Genomic DNA, 27,828 nt, shown 5'->3' with positions numbered 1-27,828 from the left:
AAGCAATTTCAACGCCAAGCATTTGTTTTAACAATCGACGAGGAGAGCAACGAGCCAGTGGAATAGAGGCTGGAACTAGCTAGCGATTTAGGCTAGCAGAAGGCAAGGGAGCCTGGTTGGTGCCGGAGGATCGTACAAAGAGCCTCTCTCGACGTTCCATTTATCTCGCTACGATACGATGGAGACATATCCATACATACTGTACATACATAGAGTAAAATCCACTTTCCGCCCCCTGTGAATGAGCCGCAGCTTTACTATCACATCAATGGTATGGGAGAATAGGAGTCAGAGTTAGAGTCAAATAACTAAACTAACCGCCATGACATGCAATGCAATGTCTCCGCTATGGAAGAGCCCTCTCATCTCCCTTCTTGAGGTTCAAAACGGCTTAACACACAAGAAGTGGACTCCTGGTGAGTAGCAATATCCCTCATCCTTATCCCTTTTCGCTCAAGGACTGCTACGTAATTGTTGCTATTCGTAAAAAAACGAATGTTGAGTATTTCACGCACTGGCACTCACTATATGGAGCAGAGATGTGAGAGATGTAGATTCCACTTTATTTCTGTTGGCGATGGAGATGGGCGCCTCGCTCTCACCCTCGTCTCGCACCCCGCGCATCCTTCCCCTCAATATCCAACGCGTGGACGCGGAGTTGAAGGTCCAAGGTTTGAAGTGGTGGCATACAGCATCACATCGTGCCAAAACAAGCCACCACACAAAATCTGAGCTCGCTTCTCCGCCACACACCAATAACACACAAAGTAGTCTACGCTATTCCAAAGTAAACGGCCGCCTCACTTGCTTGGAAACTAACCTAACTATTCACTGCTACCGTAACCTCTTCACCGCCTCAGCCATGCATCTCTGTTCTGCGTCCTCATGAGTCGCCCGCATTGCATTTTCTTACTGTAGGTACAGAGTGGCCTACATACAGTACACACTACCGTACACTGCACTTCTGTACATGCTTCACACATGCAGGGAGGAACCGCCCCCCGAGACAGGCGTGTCCCGCATTGTCTAGCAATATCGTGCATCTACCGTTGTCAAATGACTGGTCGTGCTGACCTGACTTGCTCTGTCGTAAAGGGCCCCCCTCCTCGGAGGTGTTGCCCTCAGCTACGGAGCTTATCTATCCTTTTGAACTCTGTATGCTGCTGTAGGGTAGTACTGTCACGAAGTGTGTGCACTTTAGACAATAGGGTAACCACCACCAGTAGCAAGCAATATTGATTATTGAGATCTCACATACATAAACGACTTTCTGTACTGTAACGATAGCTCGTATCATGTGCCAGAGCATATGACAAGTCTGCTCTTCCCCGGATGCCCCAGACTCCGTAACTTCCCCATCCGAGCGCTCAATGCACAGTCGGACTGACAGTCGGTCAAGAAGTGAGGCGCTAGTAGGTATTGAAACTGTACAGTAGGTATTATCTTACCAAGTTCTAGATCTGCCCTCATCACACCCACTGACAACGGCCCGGGCGATTCTGACTCCTCACAGAGGCCGCGGTGAGTATCAGTTCAATGGCGACTGTTGTGCCACTCTGATAGCTAGCCGTGAGACAATGCTGGGGCTCGACTGGTTGAGAGTTTCGGTGGCGGCTGATCAAACTTTCCGTGGAGAATGCCATTTCTCGTGTTTTCTTTGTGCTATCTCTACGTATAGATAAGGGTTCTGCTTAGTCTACCTTCCTGTCGGAATGTGCAATGCATATGGTGTCCCATAATCCTGATTTTGATATGTTGGTGTTCAGCTGTGCAGTTCGTTTATGTTCCCCAGATTTCGGTAGTATCGGCTCATTGCTACCCCTACAGTACAAAGACACTTTGCCATATCTCTTCCCTGATTCGGCCAACGAACTGGGAAGCATCCATCTCGAAGACCCGGTGTAGCGTTCCAGTATCTGTAAGCATGGCGTGGGTTGCACCGACACGAGGGCTAGAAACGGCTTTTCTCTGTCTCAGGTAACCCAATCTGCATAAGAACACTTCATCAGCGCTTTGGAAAGGGAGCGCCAGGAACGTATATAACTTTGGGTGGCACAGCATATGCACGGCAGCAGCCCCCTTCAGTTTTTGACCGGTTGAGTTCCACGGCTTTTTGGGATGATATGGTGATTTGCTGGAGGGGAGAGCTGACGCTGATTTCAAAGGATATCACCTGTTCTTTTTGGAGAGGAGCGACGCATCCTACGGACTTCTACCGAGAGGCGAGGGAGACCGACTTAACTCCGCCTGAGGGTGATATCATTGCTGGGGAAGTAACATGATCTTGCCACGCCGCTGTACATATCTCGGGAGTGCACGACAGTGGCTAAAGACAACAACAAGACGCTCGTGAATGACTACCGTGTAACACTGACTGAGAGACACCGATACTGACTGACTAATTCTAGAACGTAGTAGCGTTATTCTGTCACATGAGAGAATTGTTCTTTGCAAGACCGGCAATAGTACCCAGGGAGTTATCAGTTCAAGTAACACATGACAACACAAGCAAAAGGGCTCATTTGTACGATCGACAACAGCGTCGGTAGGCTTCTAGCGGGCTAGAGACGGAGACACTCATTGCTATGGACGCATGATCGGCATGTGACGGATGAGAAGCTCCGGAGAACTTCCAGCCATGAGTCACGATCAGTCATGCCGGAAAGAACTGGACATGGATCCTAAGAATGCTCCTAGAAATAGTGAGGATAGATTTAGTAGACCAACTATTGGGTTTCGTACTATTGTAAGGAGAAATGGTGCTGATTTCATGTTACTTGGAGGATTCATTGGGCACCTGAGGTTCTTTGATGTTGGCCCAGGTGGTCACGGCAAAGCAGAGTCTGAACGAAATAAGCCTCAAACCTCTACTATAATGGTAAGAATGATTATGGAAATATCGAGCTAGTTTGGGGCAACGTTTGAGGCTGCCAAACCGTATTGACTTTGTCTCTTCTCCTGTAAAGCCCTAAGGGCTTGATGGATATAAGATTCACGAGTCACCGTGGAAGCTTTTCGGCAGAAGCTAATGTTGTGAAGTGAAGTATTATGTTCATACATGCTGACAATCTAGAGTTTAACCTTATGCCCAGAAAGCACTTCTAAAGCTGAAAGCATGACGATATGACTGTCGAGGTCGTAGACCAGCTGTTACTGATTTTAGATTGTGTAAACTATGTATTTGACATACTAGGGATACATGAAGACCCCCCATATGGCTGAATGAGAGTACAGGAAGGGCATAGTTGCTTTATGGTTCATCTTGTTTTAGAGAAACCATTCCTTCAGCCGGTTGCTTGAGCGTAGTTGGATATCCTCTTCGATAGATGTACAGCCAATAGGCGCGAGTTGGGACAACTACGAACTCTACGATAGAGATTCGCCTATGAATTAATATAGGAGGGCGTATTACTATGTGAAATTGACGAGTTGAGTCCATTGACAAGTGTAGCTGATCAATGAAGTTCAAGGGCAGCTCCATGAACAGCATCAATAACTCTGCTATATACTCATTTCACAAGATAGGGAGAAACAAGACCAATTTCAAATAGTCTTTAGATTAACAGAGGAGACTATATTACTGAAACTGCGATTGAGATATCAAGGTTGTCTTTGGGGAAGTATAGCGCTGAGAGTGAGTGCTGGCAACAGTGAAATGGTTGAAGCTTCACACTCTTCATTCTGTATAGAATGGGATGCCAGGCCAGCATTTAACAAAATTCCACTAGAAATGAATTGCAGGGAGTTCTTTATGATATATGTAACAACGTTCTTGGTCGATGAATTGCATCTGCATTGGACTCAGATGCAGCAGTCACTACGTTGAGTATGAATGAACCATTTGGCCCCAGCATGACACTCATAGTCGATTATCCTTCGTATATGTAACTCCAGATTATACTCAGACTTAATGTAAGCATAATAGCTACACTGATCATGGGAGAATTAGGAAATCACCTTTTTTGATTCTGCACATCTCTGGGGCTTGAAGTGGATGTTGGCGTGACGATAGCCTCATCTTTGAGCCCACCACTCCCCGATTAGATCCTCAGATAATCCCAAGAGGCTCAAAGAGACAGACTGAGGATGCTTCAAGTGAAATGAAGGAGTTTGGGTATCAAACTGAGAACGAAGATGCACCTCGTGGACATCCTTGGGGCAGTCGACCAACGCGCATGACTCCATCGAAGGGTCTCGCTCAACAGAAATGCTTGGAGCATCGACTATACATTGCACTAAGACTGCCCATGCCCCTCGTAAGGACATGCCCACGCCTGATCTACGAAGGCTCTAGGTCCCTGACACAACACCTCGTCCGTCAAGCATAGAGCGGGAGGCTGCACAAGACTACGAGCCACAAGCTCTACTACAATTGAACAACCTAACGAGATAATCACGTTGAAGCTCAACAATATTGAATTATGGATATCTTCTAGCTAATGCCAAGAGCATCACAGGCCCTGAGTACAGGCCGGGCCGGGGTATCAAGCACATCGCGCTGGCAAGCATAGGCACGAATTAAACTGTCGCACATATATACTGACTGATATTGATATGAAATGTCAAACGAAGCGAAGCGCACTGCACTGTCAAGCATCTAGATCCTGCTTGCTTCAACAGCTTAGTCCTCGTTGGTAGGAGGACCAGCGTAGTTCTTGTGACCCCAGGCCCAGTACCAGATACCAGAAACCATGCACGCAAAGACGAAAACGACGGGGGCGTAGTTGACAGATTCGGGGGTAACGGGGATGGCGGAGGGCATGCAGAAAAGAGGCATAGCCAACAGGGACCAGGCTGATAACGAGTAAGCAAGACATATCACGATAGAGAGGAGAAGAGCACATACCAAGAGCGATCCAGTTAGCGACAGCACCCCACTTTCCGAGGTAGAACTGTCCAGTCTTGACCTGCTTGCGACCAGTAGCAAGACTGATAGCAATGGGAGTGGCGTAAGAAGCAGTCAAGCAGATGACACCGACGCCAGAGAAAGCGTTGAAGGCAGCGTAAGAACCGAAGTAAATGACACCAAGGACGACCTCAACAACCATGCAGAGCATCATAGCGTTCAGGGGAACATCGAGACTAGTGTTGACCTTGGACCACATCCTGGCACCGGGAATGGCACCATCACGAGCGAAAGCCCAAGCACATCGAGAACTGGCAGTTGTGCAGCCGATACCGCAGATAATGGCGAGGACGATGAGAGGAATGAGAAGACCGAAGGCACCGCCGGAGCTGCCAACAGCGCTCTTGATGATGAGAGGCACGGGCTGGGCTGAGACGATGACGTCCTGGATCTCGGGCATGACGAACATGAGAGGGATGAGGAAGAGGAGACCGGCGAAGGTGTTGATGAAGATGGTGGCGACCATGGCCTTGGGGACCTGGACCTGAGGGTTTTGAACCTCCTCACACATGCTACACATATGTTAGTACAGCTGTTCTTGGGTTGAGTTAGTTGATAGACTGTAAACTCACGAGATGATCATTCCAGTAGAAGAAGTAGCATAGGCAGCGTGGAGGAGACCGACACAGAAAGACCATCCCTTGGGCCAGCCAGAGTTGTCCTCGAAGTGTGTGAAGACCCAGTTAGCATCACGCCGTCCGTTCTTAGCGATGGCAAGGATAGTAGCGATGATAGCGATGAGACCAGCGAAGGTCCAGAAGATGGCGGCGGTCTTTAAACAGAGCATCAGCAAACATTACATTCACACGAGAAGGGGACAAGCATACATCGATCCAGGGCAGCCACTTGTTACCGAGTGCAGAGACGGCATTGCACAGGATAGTCAGGGCAAGGAAGATCAGGAAGACCTGGTAAGCCTCTCCCGACAGGACACCAACGCCAGGGCTCTTCTCGAAGACATTGACACAGCCGACGATGAAGAGGGCGGTACCAAAGTTGACGGCGAGAGTGATGGTGATGTTTCCAACTAGATATAGCCAGCCACAGATCCAGCTAGCAATGCGACGCCATCGGGGAGGAGAGAGCATAAAGGCCTGGTAGTAAACACCTATAGTATCACGCGATCAGTTACATGTTCACATTGGGACGCGACCAAAATGGGAGGAATATCCGTTATTACCTCCAGCAGTAGGATAGACACTGGTGATTTCACCGAGAGAGCAAGCAACACAGACAATGATGAGGGAGACGGCGAGCCAGCCCCAGATGACGTTGACGGGACCGCCTCCAATCAGAGGGTAAACCAGGGTGGTAGCGAGACCGTAGGGGATGGAAGCGAGGACGAAGGACATGAAGGCGACCTGGAAGGTAGAGCGGTTACGCGACAGCTCAGCCTTGTAGCCGAGGTTCTCGAGGAGCTGATCAGCGCCATCAGTGTTTCCGAGCGAGGCCTTTGAGCCTCGACGAGGCTTCTGTTCTGCGACGGGCTCCATGGCTCCAGTGCTTGTGCTGGCCGAGTCGTGTTTAGACATAATCGGGAGGGAGGGAGGATGAGGGTCACTACAACAGGGAGAGTGTTGTAGAGGGAGAGAGAGAGGTGAGAGGTGAGAAGGAGAGTGACACGCGATGCGAGAAGGCGTGGGAATGTGAGGGGATTTAAAAAGAAAGGAATTGAATCTGGGGAAGAGTGACCATTGAAGAGATTTGGAGTATTAGTTCGACCGAACCTAGACAAGCACACAAGCAAAGCAAGGCATGGGCAGGGAGAAGAGTGGGAAAACGCTAAATTATCTACTGTAGTGTCGCTGCGGGAGTGGAGTTCTCCATGTGCGTGGGTGCGTGGTGGCAATCAAGCCAACGTCTGAAAGAGGAAAAGGTGAAAAGTACCCACACGATGGAAAGCCAAGGGTCAGGACCAGGTCAGGCCTAGATACGGGCCAAGGAACAGGGGGGGTCGAGTGAGTGACTGATTGCAGTGACTGACAGCCAGACAGACAGTGATGCTGTTAGTGAGTACAATGCTACTCTCACCTATAATGCAATTGTATCCTCTGTAAGGCGACAGCTCTCCTTAACAGTGGCTACAACGCCATCATCACCAAACTCTCCCACCGAGCAACCACTTACTCACTCACTGATAGGCCAAGCGCGGGGCTGAAGCCAAAAAAGCGATTCATTCAACGACCGGGGAAACACGATGCGATAGGTCCCCTACGTCATGCTACTGGCCTTTAAAGTGGGTGCACAAGACGGCCAGGCCGATACGGTACAAGGTTTCGGCGTCGACAGCTCAAACTGGAAGGAGATTAGTTCTGGCCAGTGTAAAATACCGCGTTTCATAGGTCGAATCTCTCGAGTGCCAATTACTGAGCCAAGCTTTCAGCCGTGGGTTCATTTGCTGACTGCCAGGCGGTGTTGGTTGGCTGGTAGGTTTCACCCGAGGACTGATACAGATATTGGCAGACATGTGCTGGAGCTTGGACGGTCGAAGAGGTTGCTTGTGAAACAGGCAGATCATGCACATTCACCTTAATTCACCCATCATACGGATAGCTATCTATCAAACCCCGAATGCCGGGATCAAATAGACCACCATCCATCCATCCATCCATCCAACCCCAATCTCCAACTTTACCTAATCAGGTGAATATCCAGTATGTGATCGTCAGGGTATCAGCTCCCGCGCCCGGCTATCCTGGCATCTAAACGTGGTTGAAGGATTGATAGCCTTGGGCCTACTTATCACAAAGTTTGGGGTATTCAATCAAGCTTCAGGGCCGTAAACCTCATTACCCCTCGTTCCTTGACCTTGGCCTTATTCCTATCTAAGAAGTCCGGCGACATTTCCGTGATAGATAATGAAACCTGTCTATCTGCAGCACGCACGTGACCGGTTCGTCCAAGATAAGGAGCCGTAAAAGCGCTGTATATCATGATATGTACGGGAAAGATATGTATGATGAAGCTATCGTCGCCGTATCTTCAGCCCCGACCTCCGTTGTAATCAGCGCCGCCAGCCTTCCTCAACTTCACGACGATATCCCCCTCATCCAGCTCGGACCGATCGCCCGTGGTGACCGCGATGCTGTGATGCGAGAGCACCCGCTTCACGTCGCCGCTCTCGATGCTGACGCGCGCCTTGCGCATGACCTTTGTGTTCTCGCCGATCCAGACGACCAGCGCAAACTTGACGCGCTTGCTCTCCTTGTCGTTGGCGTACTCGACGCGCACGTAGCCGTACTGCACCTGCCCGTCGTCCAGCTCCGCGACCATCTCGGCCAGACCGCCTGTTCCCGTCTTGGTGAGGCTCAGCTTGTTCCCCACGGCCGACGCGTATGAGATGAGCAGCCAGTTTGTCTCGTCCTTGTCTGAGCGCACGGCGTCGTAGGCTGCGCTGACTTCTGGCGCGTCGAGACCCGACATTGTGATAGATGTAGAAGAGATTGGGGATCGGGTCGGTGCGCAGCTTCGAATCAGATTGTAAAGGCACACACAGTAGGTAGGCTCGGCGCGAAAGGAATAAACTGGGCCTGGGGGACGTAGTGTGAGTGAGATCAACCAACAAAAGCTCTGTATCGGAAGACGGCAGAGGAATACAGTACATACCTAGAGAAAAGGGTTCAACAAGCTTGGATCAGGCCTCAAAAGACAAGACAAACTCAGGAGTTCAGGGGCCCTCTCTCTCTGCGTCTCCTTCTGTGTCTGTGTGCTCTGCCTCTAGCCCCCCCCCTGCACCTGGAAAAACAGCCCAAAGCCACGGCTCTCCTGGGAAAAGCTCGGCTATGTACGGAACGCACTCTAGAAGCCCGCCGATCCATATTTTGTGCATTTGACGCTAGAAGAGAAACGGAACAACTCCGTTCTGTTGGTCTCACGCCAAGAGCTTTGGTCGTCTAGGATTCTGACACGGACGGTCTCCTTCTGTCGAGAATAATCGTGAGGGAAACGTTGCAGCTTCAGCTCAGGGGCTGATCCGGCTCCTCTTACCGGAGACCCGTTCTTCTCGTCTACAGTAACCTCCACGATCATAATCGTCGGAATATTAATATTTGCTTTTGTTGTACGTAAGAAGCGCGGGTTGACGACAGATTCTTTCCCCTCCCCCGTGGGACACTAGGAAGATTCATCTAGGCGACGATGGTAGGGCTTGGTGTGTTTTGAGGGGGTTCAAGATGATACCAGACACTTGCAGCATATACAGAGTACATAGTACTCGAATACCAGTTCCTCGCTTGCTTTTTTGCATGATTGCTCATGTCTCAGCTAACACTGCGATAATCACCCAAGGAACCAATAATAGACCCTCAATCAATTCCTTCAACGACGATCCAAACTGCACTGCTCAAAGACGCGGCAACAATCACTGACAGGACAGCACAATCGGGCCGAGACGGTAACATTTGCGGGGGCTGCTTACGGTGCTCCAGGCGCTGTAAAATCCACCGTCGCCCGCCGTTTCACTCGGAAAACTGAAAGTGCCCTGTAGCGAGGGGGAGGAGGGCCTTGTAAGTGGATAGCAGCGGACCAGGATATCCCATGGTCCAGTGAAATTGTTGTATAGAATCTGGGCTTTGGATAACTTTTCGTAATGAGAAAGACGGAAAATGTCTCAATTAATGGGACTCGATGGAGAGAAGAGAAACCCGTTAGAAATACGGCGCCCATCGAGATCGTAATTTAGCAGTCCGTAAAAAATTGAAGATCTCGGATTTATCGCTCGGTACAGAGTAAACTCAATCAGGCGTTGATCAGCTTCTGCAAGTGATCCTTTTTGCTTTTGAGGAAGAATTCTAGAATTTTTCTTTTTTTCTTCTTCTTTTTTTCGCAAGGATCTTTTTAATATTACCTGTCATATCGAGCTTGATCCCCCGAATTTAAATAATTTACGGAAATTGAGCGACCTTTAAATCCCGACAGGCCAATAACTGACCATTAAATACCCTGATATCCTGTCTTTCTCGGTAGCCAGAAGAACAATAGTGCCCTTTTACTAGCAGGCTCTGGGGTGGCAATGCATCGTATGATGTGCTTGTGAACCAACTGAGCGATGGCCCCGTCCATGTCTTTTGCTGTGTTGGTTCGGACGCATGAAATGAACATACGACTACGGTGGACGGTCTCGGGATCGGGAGGTTGCTTCCGCGTGAAGCTTGTTCGTATATTTGTTGCCACTGGTGGTATGGATGGTCGGGTGTTGAAACATTTGGATGTTGACGCCTGGTCTTTGACGACTTGAAGTCTCCGATTGAACCTTCATATGCTTTCGAACTTCTGCAATAAGCACTAATGCTGTACGGCGCTTGACTGACCCCTGAGAGCTTATGCTTGGACAATCACATGCTGAGTATTTAAGCTTAAACACATGTGCAAGGTTGACTTGCATTGATTCATCCTCGGTCCCCAAGACCTTTAGTATGCGTATAGACAAACGCCGAGACCTAACATCAAATGAATTCCTATCTTCTTGGCCACATGATGCATCATGAACGTATCTCAGCAGTGGAAGATTGTGCAAGATGAGTCAAGCTACCATGCAAAGTACTCGCTCCTTCGCCCCTGGACAAAGAAGTCTTCTACAAGTATAACAAGAGCACTTTTCTATTTTTAAAATGGAACCAAGGTCTTCCGTAGGGCGTTGAAACAAAGTATCATGGTCGAAGCTTGAATTTAGCCCCTGATGTCTCGAGAAGAGTCTTGGGCGTTTCAGGGTACTCGCTGAAGCATTGGGCAGTTTGGACAGGAATGAACTGTTGCAAATGCCACGGATCGCCTGGATGAATGTGCGTCTGTGAGAGAAGGAGCATCATGTTGCGTCAAGTTGTTCGGCGTGGGCTGCTTGTTATGCATTTATGGATTTCCAGTTGAGTATCGATGAACAGGCAAAATTTGAACTCCAAGATCTAGAGGAAGCTAAATGAGAGACAAATCGAGAGGCTTTATATCAGTGAAGGAGGGTTTGTAAAGATGCTTGCCACAAATAAAGCAGAGATAGCGTATTTCGACGTCTATCGAAAGTAGTCAATCTGACCAACTCGTTAAACCATACACCAAAGACGTATCCTCTTGAGATAAGCCAATACCTAGGAATTAATTCTCACTGTTTCAGAGGCTAATAGCCGAGTAATATCTGTGAAAGGCATGATTTTGTGTATCTGGCATTTGCCAAAGAATTTCAAGCAGCCTCCAACAGCTCCCATTGGAAATTCGACATAATAACCAGGTATGGTCCCGATCCTTTGAGGAATCTTGGTTGATAATAGAAACTAAATAACGAAAAGATTGTACAGAGATCGCTCTTATATGTCCTTTCTTGTATGCTATGAAGTGTCTGAGAAGACTCTTACCATTATAAAACATAACCATGAACAGAGGTAGACTATCCTTTCAATGCTGGATCACAAAAAACATGCGGCTTTTATAAGTTGTCATAAACTTTCTGTTTTCGGTAATTATCCTTTGAAGACAACCTGGAGATCTTTCAATTACTGGACTTCGAGTTCGACCGGGATGACTTCGTCTGCTGATCATGTTGATTCCACCAAACACTGATCTGAGCTACAATGAGTAGTTTACATGCATAACAAGACTATGATGGACCGCAATCCGATATGCCAGGGTCAAGTCACTTGAGAGAAGCCTGTATCCTTCCGACATCAGTGCGTGAACCCAAACAGCTCTTGTTCCCGCAATTGTCAAATCATCTGATGCTTCGAAGTCAGCTAACGCTCTGATATATGCGGATCTTTCGTGAAGTGTCTTTTCTCTTTCGATAATCTAACGTCAAGTCTGTATAGTCGCTATGATCAACGTGACTTAGCCGATGCTTGCGGGCGTTACACTTGGACCTGGTCGAATTAAGCTTATTTCTTAGCCGACCAGTCTCTCAGGTTTCATCTAATAGAGTTCATGCAGCGAATTGCTTCTTTGGGAAGGAGAAGAACCGCTAGAATTCTTAGTAGACTTGCGTGATCTGTGTTCACTATGGCCCTGGTTTCCATCTGATGATATCCGCGTTGGAATATGATACTGAGAAATTTGCTATGCTGGATCGTCGAGGGTATATCTTACTGAATTAGCTACAAAGAACATCAAGTGCATTTCTACTGGTTGATCTTTGAAACCACTGGATCAGCCGTCTTCTCTCCATCCCCCCTCTCTCGCTCACTTGCTCCATCGCCGATACTTCCAGAGCTCTCCTCATCGGACACTCTCGAGTCGATCGTAGTACCTTCGTAACCACCCTTGACAAGCTTAGGGTTTCTACGAGCCCACCACAGGAGACCAAGCTGGACAAAAACCGATGCAAAGGACATTGCCGTAGCCATTGGAAACCCAATAGGATATTGTGGCGCGTCTGCAACTCTGAAAGCACGAAGTGGAATCGTCGCATGACCGATATACACAATCATAACCGTGATCGCAACAACAATCGCTCTCGCTTCAGGCTCCTTTCTCATCAGTTCAGCGAACCACGCCATTAGTGATGGAGCTCCAGCGTTGGCAGCATATGTCATGAAGTAGAATGCCATAACGACCTTCTGATCTGAAGGCCAGGCACACAGAACGCAAAGCAGTACACCAAACGAGAACGTAGATCCAGTGCTGATCTGCCATCTCCAGTGTTTCCAATCAGACAAGCCGTTCAAAATAAGGTTGGAAACAATCTGCAGAGCATAACCGCCCAGGGGAAGGACGTTGACCTGGTATGTGCTATACATACGGTTTCCAGCTTCATCCTTGAGACTTTCGATGTAGAGGACAAAGTAAGAAGTGGCGCGATGTGCCCAAGCACTCAGAGCGAAAGCAACGAGGAAGAAGTACGTCACCGGGTGAACGATCAACTTGCGCAGCTTCTGCTTCAAGACAGCCGGAGGGATAAGTTTCGACGTATTTGCGCCGAAGCCCTCCATACGCTCACGAGATAACCTCTTCTCATCTTCCGTCAACCACTTGGCACGCGTGTACGCCGGCGTATCAGGAATAATGAAGAAGCCAACAATCCCCTGAGCAATGGTGATGACGCCCGAAACGATGAAAAGCCACTGCCAGCCGGCGATTCCATGGGCGCCGTTTAGGTTACGGTACAGAGCTGCCTGGAGGGCACCGAGAAACATGGCTCCCGCGACGTCGGAGACGTTGAAGCAGGCGATTCGGAAGGCGAGTTCTTTAGGGGTGTACCAGTTGAAGATGAGGGAGACGACGCTGGGCCAGAAGACGGCGGAGAAGAGACCGAGGAAGAAGCGGAGGACGTAGACGGTTGTTGCGTTCTGGGCTTTACAGGTGCTATTGTCTGTGTAAGTGAACACTGAAAGACCACTCTGGGCATAGATACTTACACTATGACAAAGAGACCCCAGATGATCTCGCAAGTTGGTAGAAACAGAGATGGGCGGACCTGGAACTTGTTAGCGTTACTCAAAGTGCTGAGTTTGTTAACTCACCCTCGTCTGAGCCAACTGTCCAGGGACAAGACCAATGGCATATCCAATAGAGAAGTAGGTGTTGAAAAAGACCAACTCATTACCGTATAGACCCAAAGCTTCTCGCATTCCAGAAACATATGCCTGTGTCGTCGCAGACTGATCCATCTCCTTCATGATACCAGCAATAAAAGTCCACGTCAGAAGAAGACAATCAAGCTTGAGAATCAAGACATGTCTAGGATTGCGAAAGTAGGGTATCGCTCTAGAGATGTACTTAAAGATGCCCGTTTGGGGAGGATATGTCACAGTCTCAGCTGTATCAGTCCGTTCAGCAGTGACAGTCGTCATGATCACAGCTTTGTCCAAGTATGGAATATCGACAACTCAAAGATGATTGAAACACATCTGATAGAATGCGAAAAAGACGGCTCAGGGTTATATACATATCGACACATCACGACCCTGTCTTCACATCATCCGCAATTCTACAAACCATGACAGATGCGAAACTCGAGATAGGAATTTAGCGGGCCGCTCCAGCATCTGCAGTTCTCGCGTCATTCGCCGCCCAAAGAACGACATTCTCCCAAACGGGCGATATCTGTCGGCCAAGACCCGACGCTTGCATGTTAAGCTTATATCTTTATCACCGCCGATTATGTGCTTTATTATCATGCGATCGTCTGCTCAGATCTATACCTTTTTGAAGAGAGGAGGCGGACCGATCGTGAATGTATCAGGCTTGACGGGGAAAATTAACGGATCTGGTAATTCTGCCGTACCGTGTGTTTATCTCTTACAAGTGGGGGGACATGGTGCAAGCGAAAATGATTGCCAAGAAAAGGCATGTCGCTTGATATCGCAAGATTGTTTATGGGTTATGTAGATAGACAGACTCCCATTCGAATAACACAGCCGATAAAAGCTAACCGAGTTCGAAGCACTTAAAGCTATTTGAGCATCGCAATACTATACCCTTGGCATAATCAATACAATGACGAGCGTCGCTGCTTCAATCAGATCATCATTACATCAAGATATTTTACATCCGAGGATGTAGAGCCTCACCCATGGTTCAAGAATAAGGCGAAAGTATAGGTGGCTTGAGTCTTCATCCTGCGTGGTCATCGATGTAAAATGGGGAAATAACTCACCATATATCTAAGAAGCATATTTTGAGGCCACCCAGGCCGTGAACTACTCACCTCTCATAGGTAGCCTTCTTACACTTTGCAGTACCACTACGAAGAATCATGCCTACAGTCCCTCGCCAACTAGAAAGTATAGCTGCAATCGTTGCGCCATAAAATCACGCCCGGGTGATGTGCGTAGCTGTGGCTATACCAGGCATCGGTCGATCACAGAGCGGCATTCATTCCTAACCAATTTCCATAAAGTGAGGTTCTTCTTCCTCGTGTAGCAGGAAATATCACCATCACTCAACACTTCTGTATGTTTGCCATTGTCCATGTGTTCCTCGAATGAAGATATTAGCTGACATCACTGTCGTAAAAGTCAAAGAGCTTGACGTCGAAAAGACACTCCGCTATCTACGGGGATAACTCGTCAAGTAGGTCCCCTTGCCCTATTCTCTGAAGCTATTGAAGAGCCAAAGCTGACTGAGACTAGTCACATCAAAATGTCTTCAGAATGCAAGCCTGATTATCAGAAGGAGGATAATGGTGCTCCAGTCTACGATCAAAAGGAAGAGCAGCCTGGTCCAGCATAGTTATGAGGACAACTCCGCTGAGGTTGTGTTCGAGGGAGGTGGCGATTCTGGAAGTGGCTGGAATACTGATGAGACAAATGAGAGCTCGTCTTAGTTGAGGAGCATGTAAGTCAGATGGCTAATATGATGGACATTCTTGTGCATCGAGTAAAGGGCGGCGGGAAACACTGCTGTTATGCATAAGGTGTGAGTGTAGTACAGTGATAACTTGACTCCGTGGTTTTCAAGGTCAGGTCGTCAGAAACAGAATTCTTGCTAGGCTTGCTTTGGAGAGACCGAGCTAGGGGGAGAAAGAAAAATCGGGACCTCGAAATAAAAGTATTTAGGTGATTTAGTCCAAGTTCAGGGGGAACCTTTACTAGACTTTTTTTGTAGCACACTCTTTTTTTAAGTCTTGAGTATTCTTACTCCCCAAGGCCTAAGTAATTCACATGGCTGGACATCTCACAGGGCATCCACAAGGAGAGTCACATTCTTTACATGTTTCAAGCTCCATCAGGTGGGCATGTTGACCGAGACATAAACAAACATGAGTCAGGAGAAACAGAGCATACCAAGCACACCACCCAGAAGACCCAGAGTCAAAGAAGGAAACTCAGCGATAAGGTAGCAGTCACAGTGCAAGTGATGATAGTTGAAAGCAAAAAGAGCGTCATTATTAGTTGACTACAGATAGGCTATTCCCCTAAACCCCAGTAGAATTGAAACTGCATTAAGTCTAACTACAAAGTCAGTGGCACAAAACAATGCCACCATTTGTATAGCGAATCTTCCCAAAGAGGAAAACCAGAAAGGAAGGCAAAAACGTTCAAGATCAGAAACTCAAAGCTGTGAGCTTAGAGAAGAGCGGCAACAGCAGCGAGGAGAGCAAGGGCGCTGATGGCCTGCTTGCCAGCGCTGCTGACAATGACGGGGACACAGCTGTCACCCGAGCAGCTGGAGCCACTCTCACCCTTGGAGCCGGAGCCCTCGGAGCCGGAGCTGCCCTTGGAGCCGGAACCCTCAGAGCCAGAGCTACCGCTTGAGCCAGAGCTGCCGCTGGAGCCGGAGCCACCGTTGGAGCCGGAGCCGCCGTTGGAGCCGGAGCCACCGTTGGAGCCGGAGCCGCCATTGCCTCCGTTTCCGCCGTTACCTCCGTTTCCGCCGTTGCCTCCATTGCCTCCATTGCCTCCGTTTCCGCCGTTACCACCGTTACCTCCGTTGCCTCCGTTTCCACCCTTTCCGCCGTTGCCACCGTTGCCGCCCTTGGAGCCACCACCGTTGGTAGGGCAGGTATCCTTGGTGCAGCTGGGGACCTCAGCCTCGTGGCACTCAGCGGGGGTACCCCAGGAGTTCTCCCAAGGCTTGTAGACGACATCACCGTGCTCGCAGACATCGCAGTTAGCGGGAACGAAGAAGTTGTCGTGGTTCCACCAGTCCTTGCACTCCTCAGGCTTGTAGACGGTAAGACCGTGGCAGCTGCCGTTGGAGCAGTACTTGGGGACGTATTGAGATCCACCCTGGCAAGAGCAGGCCTCAGAGATGTAGACGAGCTCGCCGTCGCAATCCTCACCGGGGTAACCAACAAAGATGAAGACAACCTTGGAGCCGTTGTCGTTCTCGGGGTAGCACTTGCCGTTGGAGCAGACGTAGATGGCAGTGACGGTCTGGGTCTCGGTGGCAGTGGCATCGGAGATGGTGGTGGTGAAGGTGGTGGTCAGGGTAGACTGGTCAGTGACGGTAGCAGTGAGGACATCGGTGACAGTGACATCAGGGCCGTTGACAGCGACGTAGACAGTGAGGCGGATGGTGTTGGGGATAGCCTGGCGGGCCTGGATGCGGCTGCGGCGAGTAAGAGGAGCATCACCACCACAGAACTCAGAGTCATCACCGGGGCACTCGATGTCACACTGGTCGGAGTCGACACGGCTGGTGTTCTCACCGTCGATCTCGTCACCGGCATAGCAGTCCTCATCGTGGACACCAAAGTAAGCACGGCCCTCGGCGAGGCTGGCGCAGAGGTTGAGGTCCATGGAGCTGGAAGATTGGAGAAGCTCAAAGGTAGGGAAGCCTTCGGTGGAACCGACACAGCCGAAGAAAGCAAAGTCGAGGATGGAGCCGGGGAAGCCAGCAGCGGATGTAGCAGAAGAAGTAGGCTCGGTGGTCTCAGTACCGGTCTCGGTGCCAGTGGGCTGGATGGTCTCTCCCTCAGAGTTGGTGGTAGCACCCTCGGAGTTGGTAGCAGCAGTCTCGGTCTCAGTGCCAGTCTGGGTGCCAGTAGGGAAGACGGTCTCACCCTCGCTGTTGGTGGTGGCACCCTCAGAGTTGGTAGCAGCGCCGGTCTCAGTCTCGGTGCCAGTCTCGGTGCCAGTAGGCTCGATGGTCTGGCCCTCGGAGTTGGTGGTAGCGCCCTCAGAGTTGGTGTTGGTAGGCTCAGCAGTGCCAGTGGTGTCAGTGCCAGTCTCGCTGCCGCCACCGTCGCCGCCACCGGGGTTGCTGGAACCAGGGGGGCCGATAGCAAGGTTAGAGACTTCGAGGCGGGCACCGGTAGCACCACAAGACTGAACAAACTCGACATTGGGGGCGTTACCAGTGGAAGGTGTGCTATCGGTGCGCCCGGAGCTAGAGCCGGTGGAAAGGCCCTCAGAGTAGACGCTCACACCGTCAACAGTGACATCAAGGGTGCAGTCGGTCGCAGCACGCTTTCGGCTGTTCTCAAGGAGCGCGGTCAAGATGTCAAAGAGGAGCTCGAACAAGTCTCCAATAGAGAAGTCGCTAAAATCGTCGGAGGCGACGCCAATGGAGAAAGAAGCAACGCCATTGGGGCCAGCGACCAGGGCACTATAGGGCTGGTTAGAGTTTGTGACTAGACCGCGGGCCGTTTGGGAGCAGAACTTACACAGCGATGGTTCCATCAGCGCGAGTGACGAACGATGCGCCGGGTCCCAGGTTGGCACTGCCGAGATCGACAGGCTTAGCAGCTACAGCAGAGCCGGTGGGAGCAGCATCGGTGGTGGTGGTAGCGGACTCAGTAGCAGGGATACTGGAGTTGGTGAATCGCTGACCCATGACGCTCGAGGCCAAAGCCACGAGCAGACCGGTAGAGAAACGCATGATTAGGTACTGATTGTGCTGTGAGCGAATGTATTAAAGAACGAATGAATTTGGTTTGTAAACGAATGGACCTGGTCCTCGATGGGAAGATTGAGAGTGAGGATGAGATGAGAATATTCTGGACAAGAACACCAGCCTCTATATATACAGATTCTTGCACATCGCTTCAACAATTCGTCACTCTTTGATATTTGGGGTACTCACCCTTGGGAATATTCATCTCCTGCATGCAAACATTCCTCATACACGATTGCTAGATCCGAAAGCATGCAAGGGCGATACCATCACTCCACCTGGTGTGGACCAAAAGAGAAAATGTCTCACCAGCATAGGCACGACAAACCAGTCTAGAGGATGATATTCCATTCTTCAAGGTTTTTGTCTAGCTATTTGCAGACTACCGCTAGATTGATTGATCCGAAGCCATCCTCGGAGTGAAATAAGACGTCTGACGCTGGAATCCACATTTACCATACAAAATCGGATCTTCATGTCAGACGTTTTATTTCACCCCCTAGGCCATCAACTTACTCGCCACTTGGTGAGATAGATCTTCGGCGCTACTACTTTTTTCCTGCTTTCGTATTTACGGAGTGAGTGCGTTCGGGTGTTGAAGAAGATATGGAAGCGGCCCCCCTATGTCTCCCTTGATAAGGCAATTTCACCAGCGAATTCCAACAGCGGTTTTCTTTTGTAAATAATACCAGTTAAGAACAAAAGACTTGGATTTTTGCAAGGCGCACCAAGCTTTTGTTGGCCAGCCACGACATGTGTCGTTAGCAGATCACCATTACAATAAAGTTATAACCCGCACATGGCTATCCCAGGTGAATGATAACACAAACAAGCCAAGACTTGACAAGATATGCATAGTGCCTTAGTTCAATGTCAAACAATCCTTTCCACTTATCACATTTCCCCATTAATGCCCGTGACAACAGGCTGTACTGGCAAAACCCCCTTAGCAACAAAATTTCAAAAGGTATGTTTGGGCTCAGACACGGCTTAGGAGATTTGCCCAGTAGGGGGAAGAATGAGTGTCACAACCGCACACGACCAGACTGAACCAGTGAGACCTCTGTGCCTTGCAGAAGGTCGAACGCGTAAGTGGTAATTTACAATGTTTCTCCCGCAATTGCTTAGTTAGGATGGCTGGGAATCTCTTGTGTGTGGTTGATGTTGCACTTGGGATCCTACCGTAAGCCCTTTTGGACGATTCTGTCTGAATGGTTGCGGAGATATGGTGTGGTTCAGATCACCGGAAACAAGGAACCGGCGATGGAGTCATTTGGTCATGTCTTGATTTAGTGTGTTGTCTCCAACGATTGCGCAGTGGATTCAATGAGCGATATCGATCTGATGAATAGCACTATTCTATCGTACAAAGGCTCTACGACGGTTCATGATGCTAAACAAAACAACAGGCCCAAGCTTCATTACCAACTCTGGCTGGTGACATGCATACAATGCCATGTTCTGCACGTTGGGATCTGGATGTCACTGATGCAAGGGCAAAGAGAGTTGTCCGCGATTATCGACGGGAATCTACCCTACGCTATTCCAAGAAAACCGCAATAGTGACAGCGCTTGTTTTTTAGCGGTTGAGCTAAACGGCAGCCCAGTTGAGGCGCCCTTTGCGGTTCGACGTTTTGTGGAGCGTTGAGAAGCGTTGGGACTCGTTGGTATTAGCGCGTCTGATCACGTCAATCACTTGAAGCAAGGTTTCGTTATCACGGTAATTTTCGGTTCCGGAAGTCAATTGCAGTGCGGAATTGAGTTCATGACCTTGATGATTACTGAAGTCGTGATGCTAGCTCTGATATCGCTCCTGTTCTTGTGGGCTACCATTCGGCAACCCGTCGTTCCGTTGTATAGCAAGCAAACGTGAGGAATGGAACGAAAGCATGCAGTGGATTGCCCGACATCGAACGATTCGAACCTGCAGGATCTCCCTTTGTAGCCCCAGTCCCCTCCAGCCTTGTAAGGTGACTTAGCGCGTAAATAATTCCCCTGCATCGGCCAGCTCATTTCTCGTCAAGGTGGAATGCATGATTTGTGTCTCAGGAACAAGCTTTGGCTCCCGAGTCCGAGGCTAATTGGCGAAGAAGAGAGGTGCGAGACACTGCAAGGGTGTTGTCTGTGCTACCCCTTTGTCGAGATGTCGCGATGGAATGTGAAGATGGGGAGAAAGAGGGGGGGAAGCCAAGCGGCGATCGTTGGAATGGGGTTATGAGATGTCTATGACGATGGGAATAATTGGGGATGATTTAGGGGGGGGGGACTGAGAGAATGCGGAATAGGAGAAGGAGGCTCTAACAATTACTGAGACATCCTCACTTTGCCCGCGTTTTCCGTGTTGATAGTAACGTTGAAGCTATTTCTGTTGCCAACGCGACAAAATGAATGTCGGTCAATTATTTTCTCGGACATTTTTGCAGTCTGAAAAAAGAAAACTACGAATAACTGTATTAATCACAATTAATTTGACACCATCAGTACACTTGAGGAGTAACCTGAAGTATCTGATGAGCTGTTATGATTACTTGATCGAGATTGCTACAAAATGTAGTGCTTACCCTGTACTCCAACATGGTGTAACCTTGTCTTGGAAGCGCGGATATCCGGCAAAAGACTCACGTCGATGACGCAAGTTAATCGCAATTCATTCTTCACAAAGATCCTTCAAATAAAGCATTTTTGGGCAAGATTACATCCAAAAGCGGCGGTATGTTGTGAGCACGAATCCCTCGTTATCTTCGTTTACTGACTCGTCTTCCCGGATCCCATCGCAAACGGCCTCGTGGAATTGACTTTTCGACCGTTTTCCTTGGCAAGCCATTTCTAGGCAGCACATGGTCTACACATGGATTCAATGACGTCGCACGACGTTACACTGCCTGCGTTCCATTCATCGATCACGATTAACTAAGTCCGTCCCTCGCTTACAAGTGGAGGCTGCACGAGTCACGATAATGGATGGGGTTTAAACAAGCTGGGGGAGCAATTTGTATATCAAGCGATAGACTGCTAATTAAAGTATGCATTTCCATTTTCCAAAGCACATGAAACCAATTATGATACCCATCAATATTTTACGCACCGCCCAAATGCTAGATGCACGCAAACATTATCTGATCCGTTTCCAAATTATCGACATAGAATGACCGAAGCTGATTATCCCAATGGTAGGTAGCTGCTTACAGCTGGAAAGCACCAGCAGCCATGGATGAGAAGAGCAGAGCACCAATGGCAAGGCCGAGAGTGTTGATGCTAGACTTGGGAGCGAAGCCAGCAGCGGCGTTTCCACTCTCGGTGGAAGTCTCAGAGCTAGAAGAGCTCGTGCCGGTGCTGGTAGAGGTACCAGAAGCAGTGCCAGTAGAGCTCTTGTCATCATCGTCCTTGTCATCATCGTCGCTAGAGATGACGCTGGCCTGGGCGGTGGCGGGGACGTCGGCGTCCTTGGTCTTGGTGGTCTTCTTGCTGCCGCTGCAGAAGACGTCCGCGTCGGGGGCGCCGTTGGCGAAGAGGCACTTTGCGAGGTCGCCGATGGTCTGGTCGAGGGCGACGCAGTAGAGGCCGCAGGCGTTGTAGTAGCTCACGATCTTGGCGTCACCGCAGCACTTCTCCATGATCTCGGTGTGGTTGTTCTTGAAGGGCATGGCGCAGGTGTTGTCCTGGTTGGGGGTGTCATAGAGGTTTGTGCAGGCCGTGGGGACGGCGCTGGCGGTGCTGAGAGTTGTGGAAGACATGATGACGATGTTTGTTTAAAAGTGGTATTAAAACTTTGCAAGAATAGCGATTGTAGTTGAAGAAGGTCAAAAAAGAATTTAACGAATGTTGGTGGTGATGGAGGAGGAACAGGAAAAGTTACGCGTCGGCTGAGGGATGGGCTTAGTACGGGATGGTCAGTTTTTGTCTCTGGCTAGGGGCCGCTAGGACTCGCATTAAGGGATTAATCCGGGGTTCTTGGCCTATCAGCAGCGCCACTCCAAATTTAGCAGCATGAGCTAAGGCTCGTATCAAGGGCAAGGATGTGGAGGATCCCAGTTGCTAGGCAACTGGGCTAAGAATCAGACGCGGATGGACACTACGTAAGCGGAAGAAATCATTGTCAAGACCTGCCGATGGAGAGTTGTAGATGCAGTTGAGCTTGAAATAGTATGCTAAAGCTGGTGATGATGATGATGGTAGACGGTTGATGTAGCTGAAGAGGCAAATTGGTATGATGTAAGGGGACCACTTCCCGCTCTTGGCGGACATGGAAGATCAGATCAGTTCGGAAATTGGCTGCATCATGCACAGACGTTGGAAAAAGCGAACTTGGAAGCCTGATGGAAGCCTGACAATGTTTTTGACGTAACGCCATATCGGATACAGTGATACGATTGGTGTAACTCTACCAAAGCATCACAATTGAGTACGGAACATAATAATTGACGGTGATCGAGTAAGCTGTCGGAAGCGTGGAGATTGCGATCGCTAACCTTCAAACATGGTGAAACTGCTAGCTAGCCTTGTATAAGATCGCTTATATCATGTGACAGTCACGAACTGCAGCGTGGACTTGAGAACGATATTATTTGGATCGTAAGGAACATTTGAAGCATTGTTCCAAGTTTGACCAGTAGCCTATGTTCAGTGATGCCTTACTCGGCGAAATTCATTCTATATAGTCACCTCCACGAGCGTCACCTCATTATGTCGATCCAACCACTGCCATTGCCAATTCATCAGCTAGCATCTTCTCCTTCTCATCAGCCAACCAAGCAGGATTGGTCTTAAATCTGGGATCAAGCCAAAAGCAAGCTTCATCTCCATCCTTGAGCATCTTCCTAATAGGCTTCGCTCTAACATGTCCCCCGATATAAAACAGTGCCCATCGAACAGCCCCAAAGACCGAGACGAAACTGTACAGCTGCTTGTAAATAGGATAAGTGGCGATGGTGACAAGTCCAATGCGCATATCAGGACAATGCCAACAGCTGAGATAGTTGTAGAGTAGGGGAGGAAGACAGGCGACAAAGGCGAGACCGAAGAAGAAGATCCAGTATTCCTTATGCGCGCCGAGAGCGACTAGGACGGGAATGCGGACCCAGTCGATGACTAGGCAGGCAAGGATGTAAAGAAATAGACCCTTTTGCATGAGAACTCCTTGAATCGTTCGTTGGCCGTTCATGCGGAATAGGTGACGCATTATCTTCCAGATCAGACTATGTCTTCCCATCTCCCATGACTTGATCCTCTGCTTGCACCAGTTCAGCCCCGGACCAAGCACAGTCGCTGGAACTTCAGTCGCCAGAGTAACTTGCGCATCAAAAGCAATACCCTTCCCAAGACGCATAATAGAGAACCCGGCGTTCGCATCCTCGGCAATAAAATCCATAGGATGATATTTCGAAAGCAGCTCAACGAATACATCGCGATCAACGAACCACCCAGCGCCGTGGGGAAAGTTAACGCCGCATGTACGATCCTCAGCGAGTTTGACAAGCCCGGCCATGCGGTACTCGCAATCTTGCCAAGAGACCATGCCTAGTGGGGTGTTGCCATCTGCATCGGTGCCAGCTAAGGGAAAAGCAACGGCGCGTTGGTGGTCGTTCATAAGATGAATGGGATGACGGTAGTTTTCGGGGAGAGAGACGTCATCGTCTGTTGTTAGGATGTATTTGTAGTTTTTGGCTGCTAGGGAACCGACGAGTTGAGCTGCGTTCTTGGAACCGATGGGGGACCAGATATAGACGAGATCGGGATGAAGATTCTTGAGCCAGTGGCGGAAGGAGAGGTCTTGTGGATGACGAGATCGACCGTTATCGATGATGAAGATGTCTTGGGGTCGGAAATGGGGATATGCGGATTCAATCACCTTTATTAAAGCTTCTCGATCCGAGTTGTGGCAGGGAATCACAAAGGCAGTTTCCCAGGCCTCCGTGATGACCGCCACCACGCCCCGCTCTAGATCGCCAGGACTCTTCTCATCTGCATGCTTCTGCACAACTGGAAAGGAATGCGTCTTGGGAGGGTTATAAGGCGGGACTCTGGCAATAGACAAGATTATAAGAAACATGAGAGGTTCAAGAGTAAGAACAATGACGAGAACAGGTAGCATGTAACTCCGAGTTTGTGCAATAGCCTTTCCCATCCAACCAGTGAACCAATTCGATATAACAAGTGCAGCAACGCAGGACATGACTAATGCAAGTGCAGCGCCTTTCTTGGGCGTCATGGGGTAGATGTACTCTTTTGGGTGGATGAGTTCCCAGAAGGCCTTGGGGGAGAACTGATTATTCAACGAACGCCAGAATCTTGTCCATAATGATGCCTTTTTGGTAGATGATTCAGAGCGGAGAAGGTTGCTGGCGGGTCTTTCATCGGCTAAGCTACTTAGAGATGTCTGTGAAGGAGAGGAAGGACCATAGATGCCAACTTTGCGAGCACTTCGGTCTGAGGATATGGCTGGTGGTGGGGTCGATATTGGGCTGATGGAGGGACTTGAGGGGGGAGTCGCAAATGGGTTATCCAGAGAGCGGGCAGGAGGGTTGACGGAAAGACCAGAGCGAGCTTGATCAGGGTCAAGATCTGGGATTGAAGCATCTAGTCTGGCAGTGCAGGGGAGAGTCAGATCCTCATATGAAGGATCTTCATTACTCCAAAATGGATTGCTGCTTCTTATAGCCATCTGAACGGATAAGTGCGTTGAGGTGAGGCTATGAAAAAGCAAGTAAGGTGAGAGAATAACTGGAAGAAGGAGAGCTACATAACTAACCCTTCACCAGAGAATTTGAAGCGTTTTGGAGATATTGCTGCATAAAATATGCCTACTTCATAAAACAAAACATTTGTTTATACAACAAAATTTCTTTCCTTCGTCTTGGCAGCGGAATCTTTAGCACAGAATAATGACGAGACCTGCACTTGCGGATGAGCCGATAGCATACAGCTGAACGTGGATATACCCAGCTCTCAGCATTACCAAACGGACCGAAGCTAGATTCTGTTCCAGACTCGGTTATCGTTATTGGTACCTGAAAAGACCAACCGCTCGGGAAAGTGGGCAAGATAGAGTTTCAACGTCTGCACCGTTTAAGCTTGAAGCCACATGGCGAATCCACCTCGCTTAGATTATAGCCTTGCCGGCATGGCCGTTGGTATATCCACCTTCCGAACGTACCGAGGTAGATCTAGGAACGGTGGGATACCGAAGACAAGATTATTACTTCTTTATGTTTTGGCTTGGTGAGGAAGTGCGTCATTGTTGGTCGCCCGTACATTTTCTCTTTTGGGACTAGAGTGAGGGTTGTTTCCTAGTGCTCGAATAATTCTCAAAATGCTTTAGATGGGCTAAAAATGTCGGTTCCGATGAGTTGGTCTGACTTCTTAGACAATTCACCAAGTGAAGAGCTGTCAAACGTCCCGCGATGAAGTCGTTAGTGTATCGGAACAAGACCATAAGGGATCTGGAACACGGGAGTAAGACAGCTTCAGGTGGTCGATGTCCGCCTCACTCAGCTTCTGCGTTCTGTTCGAGGCCATTATGGAGACAATCCACTCTCAAGTCACGACTCCAATTTGTATTCCAGCTACGACGAGTTTCTAGTGAGTCGGGAGAATTATTAAAAAATTCTTCATGTTAGCTTTGGGCATGAGAACTCTTGTGAACGGGTTGTGTTTTAGTCTTGCTGTTCGAGGTCATTGTTCAGGATTTGAGTATATTAAGCGAGCCCATGCACTCTGAATAACTTGAGATTTCTTCTTGAGCTCTGTGAGATACTGTCCATCTTGATCGAACCCAAATTAGTCCTTACTCATTGTATTTCTCTCATCTTCCCAAGTTTCATCATGGACTCCCTTCAATCCTCTGGGGCCACGACCCCAATCACAGACACCGCTCAGTCATTGAAGTCATCTTCTCGACCAAGCACACCTGCAACTGAAAAAGACACTCTGTTCAGTCGCCCCCCCTCTCCCAATCGTACAACTCTAGACGAGTACATCCTCGTCGTTGGTGGCCTTGGCTACATCGGCAGCCACACAACTTGGGAGCTCCTAAAAGAAGGAAGCAATGTCATTGTGATCGATAATCTCAGCAATGCTTTCGTTAATGTTCTTGATACACTCAACGACATGACGGACCAACGCTTCAGCATCAGTCATCGTCGCCCAGATCTTCACTTCTACGAGGCTGACTTTAGAGACGATGCTAAGATTCAGGAGATTTTGTCTCGTTACTCTTCACCTTCTGGATCGCAAATCAAACGCGTTATTCACTTTGCTGCGTACAAGTCTGTCTCGGAAAGTATTGAGCAGCCTCTCAAGTACTATGACAACAATGTCGGTGGGCTCATCAGATTCTGTAACACATTATCAAATTTCAACATTAAGAACTTCATCTTCTCGTCGTCAGCTACTGTATATGGTTCTCTGGCTGATGCAGGTGGACGATTGGTGGAAGAGTCTTGCAGTCATAGTACTACTGAGTGGCGCGATGCTAGGGGCCAGAGCCAGCCAACTCTTTCAGGATGCACTGGTCTCACTAACCCATATGGGAGAACAAAATGGATCTGTGAGGCTATTCTTTCTGATTTAGCTATTGCAGACCCAGAATGGACCATCACAGCCTTGCGGTATTTTAACCCCATTGGTTGCGACGAGTCTGGACGGTTAGGAGAAGACCCCCGTGTTGCACCAACCAACCTGATGCCTGTCCTACTCAAAGTCATGCTTGGAGAGACCGACCGGCTACAAGTATTCGGTACAGACTGGGATACGCGAGACGGAACTGCTATTCGAGATTTCATCCATGTCTCCGATCTTGCAAGGGGTCATCTTGCCGCCCTTGCGGTGAAAGAAGGCCAAGGCTTCCAGACCTTCAACATTGGTACCGGGACTGGCCAGACCGTGTACGAGGTTGTTGAAGCTATGAGGAGTGCCTCAGGGAGAGACATTCCCGTGTTGAAAGTGGGACGCCGCCAAGGTGACGTCGGAGTCTGTGTCGCTGATCCTGGTAGAGCTATGACTCAACTGGGATGGAAACCCCGGAAGACATTGCTTGATAGCTGTCGAGACCTGTGTAGGTTTCTAGAGGCGAATGGGACTAAGATAAAGGTGTAAACGGACGAAGGGTACGGTTTTGGATAGATTACTTTTGTTGGAGTTTATAGATCGGTGGTTTGTTGCCTTTAATTGTTTTAGTGCTATTGTGTTTCAGCTGGTCTAAGGAAAATAGACTTCACCTGGGACCGGGGCTGGTAAAAATAGAACTGCCAAATCGATGTTCTGAAACATTTTCCCATTCCAATCGTGTTTATGAAGGGGCCCTGGTTTTGCAGATTTGACTTTGACCATTCCGATCTAAACTCCACCCCTCAGCTGTCAACCCACGCGAGGGACACCCCTTCTCGGTCTCGGATCCGATCGAGTGTCTTGTCGTGGGTCTGCGGTCTACTAATGGTTAGACATCTAGTGCCTGGACCACTTGTCGGTCCGTCAACGTCCAGGATCCCATAAGGTTGGTTCATGCATGAGCATTTTTGTGAAGCTATATCCAGGGTCTCGGTAATCTCCAGCTGCTACCCACAATGTGGAGCTGAGAGTGAACCAAGTTCTTGAGCCCAGGACCCACGAGCGACAAGCCAGATCATAATGCGCATGCCGTTTTCCCAGACCCAACAGAAATATGT

At 49.1% G+C, this 27,828-nt stretch overlaps 7 protein-coding genes across 7 annotated transcripts; 1 reads left to right on the top strand and 6 right to left on the bottom strand.

Annotated features, from left to right (window-relative positions):
• Positions 1–4,621: 4,621 nt before the first annotated feature.
• FSUBG_355 (GABA permease) lies at positions 4,622–6,399 on the bottom strand (the record flags this gene model as incomplete). Its single annotated transcript, XM_036681442.1, has 5 exons — positions 4,622–4,794; positions 4,847–5,418; positions 5,479–5,678; positions 5,734–6,014; positions 6,087–6,399. 5 exons carry the CDS (start codon positions 6,397–6,399, stop codon positions 4,622–4,624), a joined length of 1,539 nt encoding a protein of 512 aa, XP_036543878.1.
• Positions 6,400–7,888: 1,489 nt separating this feature from the next.
• FSUBG_354 (adf-like domain protein) lies at positions 7,889–8,329 on the bottom strand (the record flags this gene model as incomplete). Its single annotated transcript, XM_036681431.1, has 1 exon — positions 7,889–8,329. One exon carries the CDS (start codon positions 8,327–8,329, stop codon positions 7,889–7,891), a length of 441 nt encoding a protein of 146 aa, XP_036543877.1.
• Positions 8,330–12,006: 3,677 nt separating this feature from the next.
• FSUBG_353 (pantothenate transporter liz1) lies at positions 12,007–13,677 on the bottom strand (the record flags this gene model as incomplete). Its single annotated transcript, XM_036681420.1, has 3 exons — positions 12,007–13,189; positions 13,243–13,301; positions 13,348–13,677. 3 exons carry the CDS (start codon positions 13,675–13,677, stop codon positions 12,007–12,009), a joined length of 1,572 nt encoding a protein of 523 aa, XP_036543876.1.
• A 2,217-nt stretch (positions 13,678–15,894) lies between these two features.
• On the bottom strand, positions 15,895–18,151 carry FSUBG_352 (uncharacterized protein; the record flags this gene model as incomplete). Its single annotated transcript, XM_036681409.1, has 2 exons — positions 15,895–17,878; positions 17,937–18,151. 2 exons carry the CDS (start codon positions 18,149–18,151, stop codon positions 15,895–15,897), a joined length of 2,199 nt encoding a protein of 732 aa, XP_036543875.1.
• A 3,197-nt stretch (positions 18,152–21,348) lies between these two features.
• Positions 21,349–21,900, bottom strand: FSUBG_351 (uncharacterized protein; the record flags this gene model as incomplete). Its single annotated transcript, XM_036681398.1, has 1 exon — positions 21,349–21,900. The coding sequence occupies one exon, from the start codon at positions 21,898–21,900 to the stop codon at positions 21,349–21,351; it is 552 nt and encodes a 183-aa protein (XP_036543874.1).
• Positions 21,901–22,847: 947 nt separating this feature from the next.
• FSUBG_350 (uncharacterized protein) lies at positions 22,848–24,827 on the bottom strand (the record flags this gene model as incomplete). The annotated part of the gene is made up of 1 exon (XM_036681387.1): positions 22,848–24,827. One exon carries the CDS (start codon positions 24,825–24,827, stop codon positions 22,848–22,850), a length of 1,980 nt encoding a protein of 659 aa, XP_036543873.1.
• Positions 24,828–25,987: 1,160 nt separating this feature from the next.
• FSUBG_349 (UDP-glucose 4-epimerase) lies at positions 25,988–27,603 on the top strand (the record flags this gene model as incomplete). Its single annotated transcript, XM_036681375.1, has 2 exons — positions 25,988–27,218; positions 27,518–27,603. The coding sequence occupies 2 exons, from the start codon at positions 25,988–25,990 to the stop codon at positions 27,601–27,603; spliced, it is 1,317 nt and encodes a 438-aa protein (XP_036543872.1).
• Positions 27,604–27,828: the final 225 nt, after the last annotated feature.

The sequence above is a fragment of the Fusarium subglutinans genome (genome assembly GCF_013396075.1).
Source record: "Fusarium subglutinans strain NRRL 66333 chromosome Unknown NRRL66333_c0000002, whole genome shotgun sequence".
In the NCBI taxonomy this organism is placed as follows: Eukaryota; Fungi; Ascomycota; class Sordariomycetes; order Hypocreales; family Nectriaceae; genus Fusarium; species Fusarium subglutinans.
The sequence above is the reverse complement of the archived record's forward strand: the minus strand, read 5'-3'. Positions and strand labels throughout refer to the sequence as shown.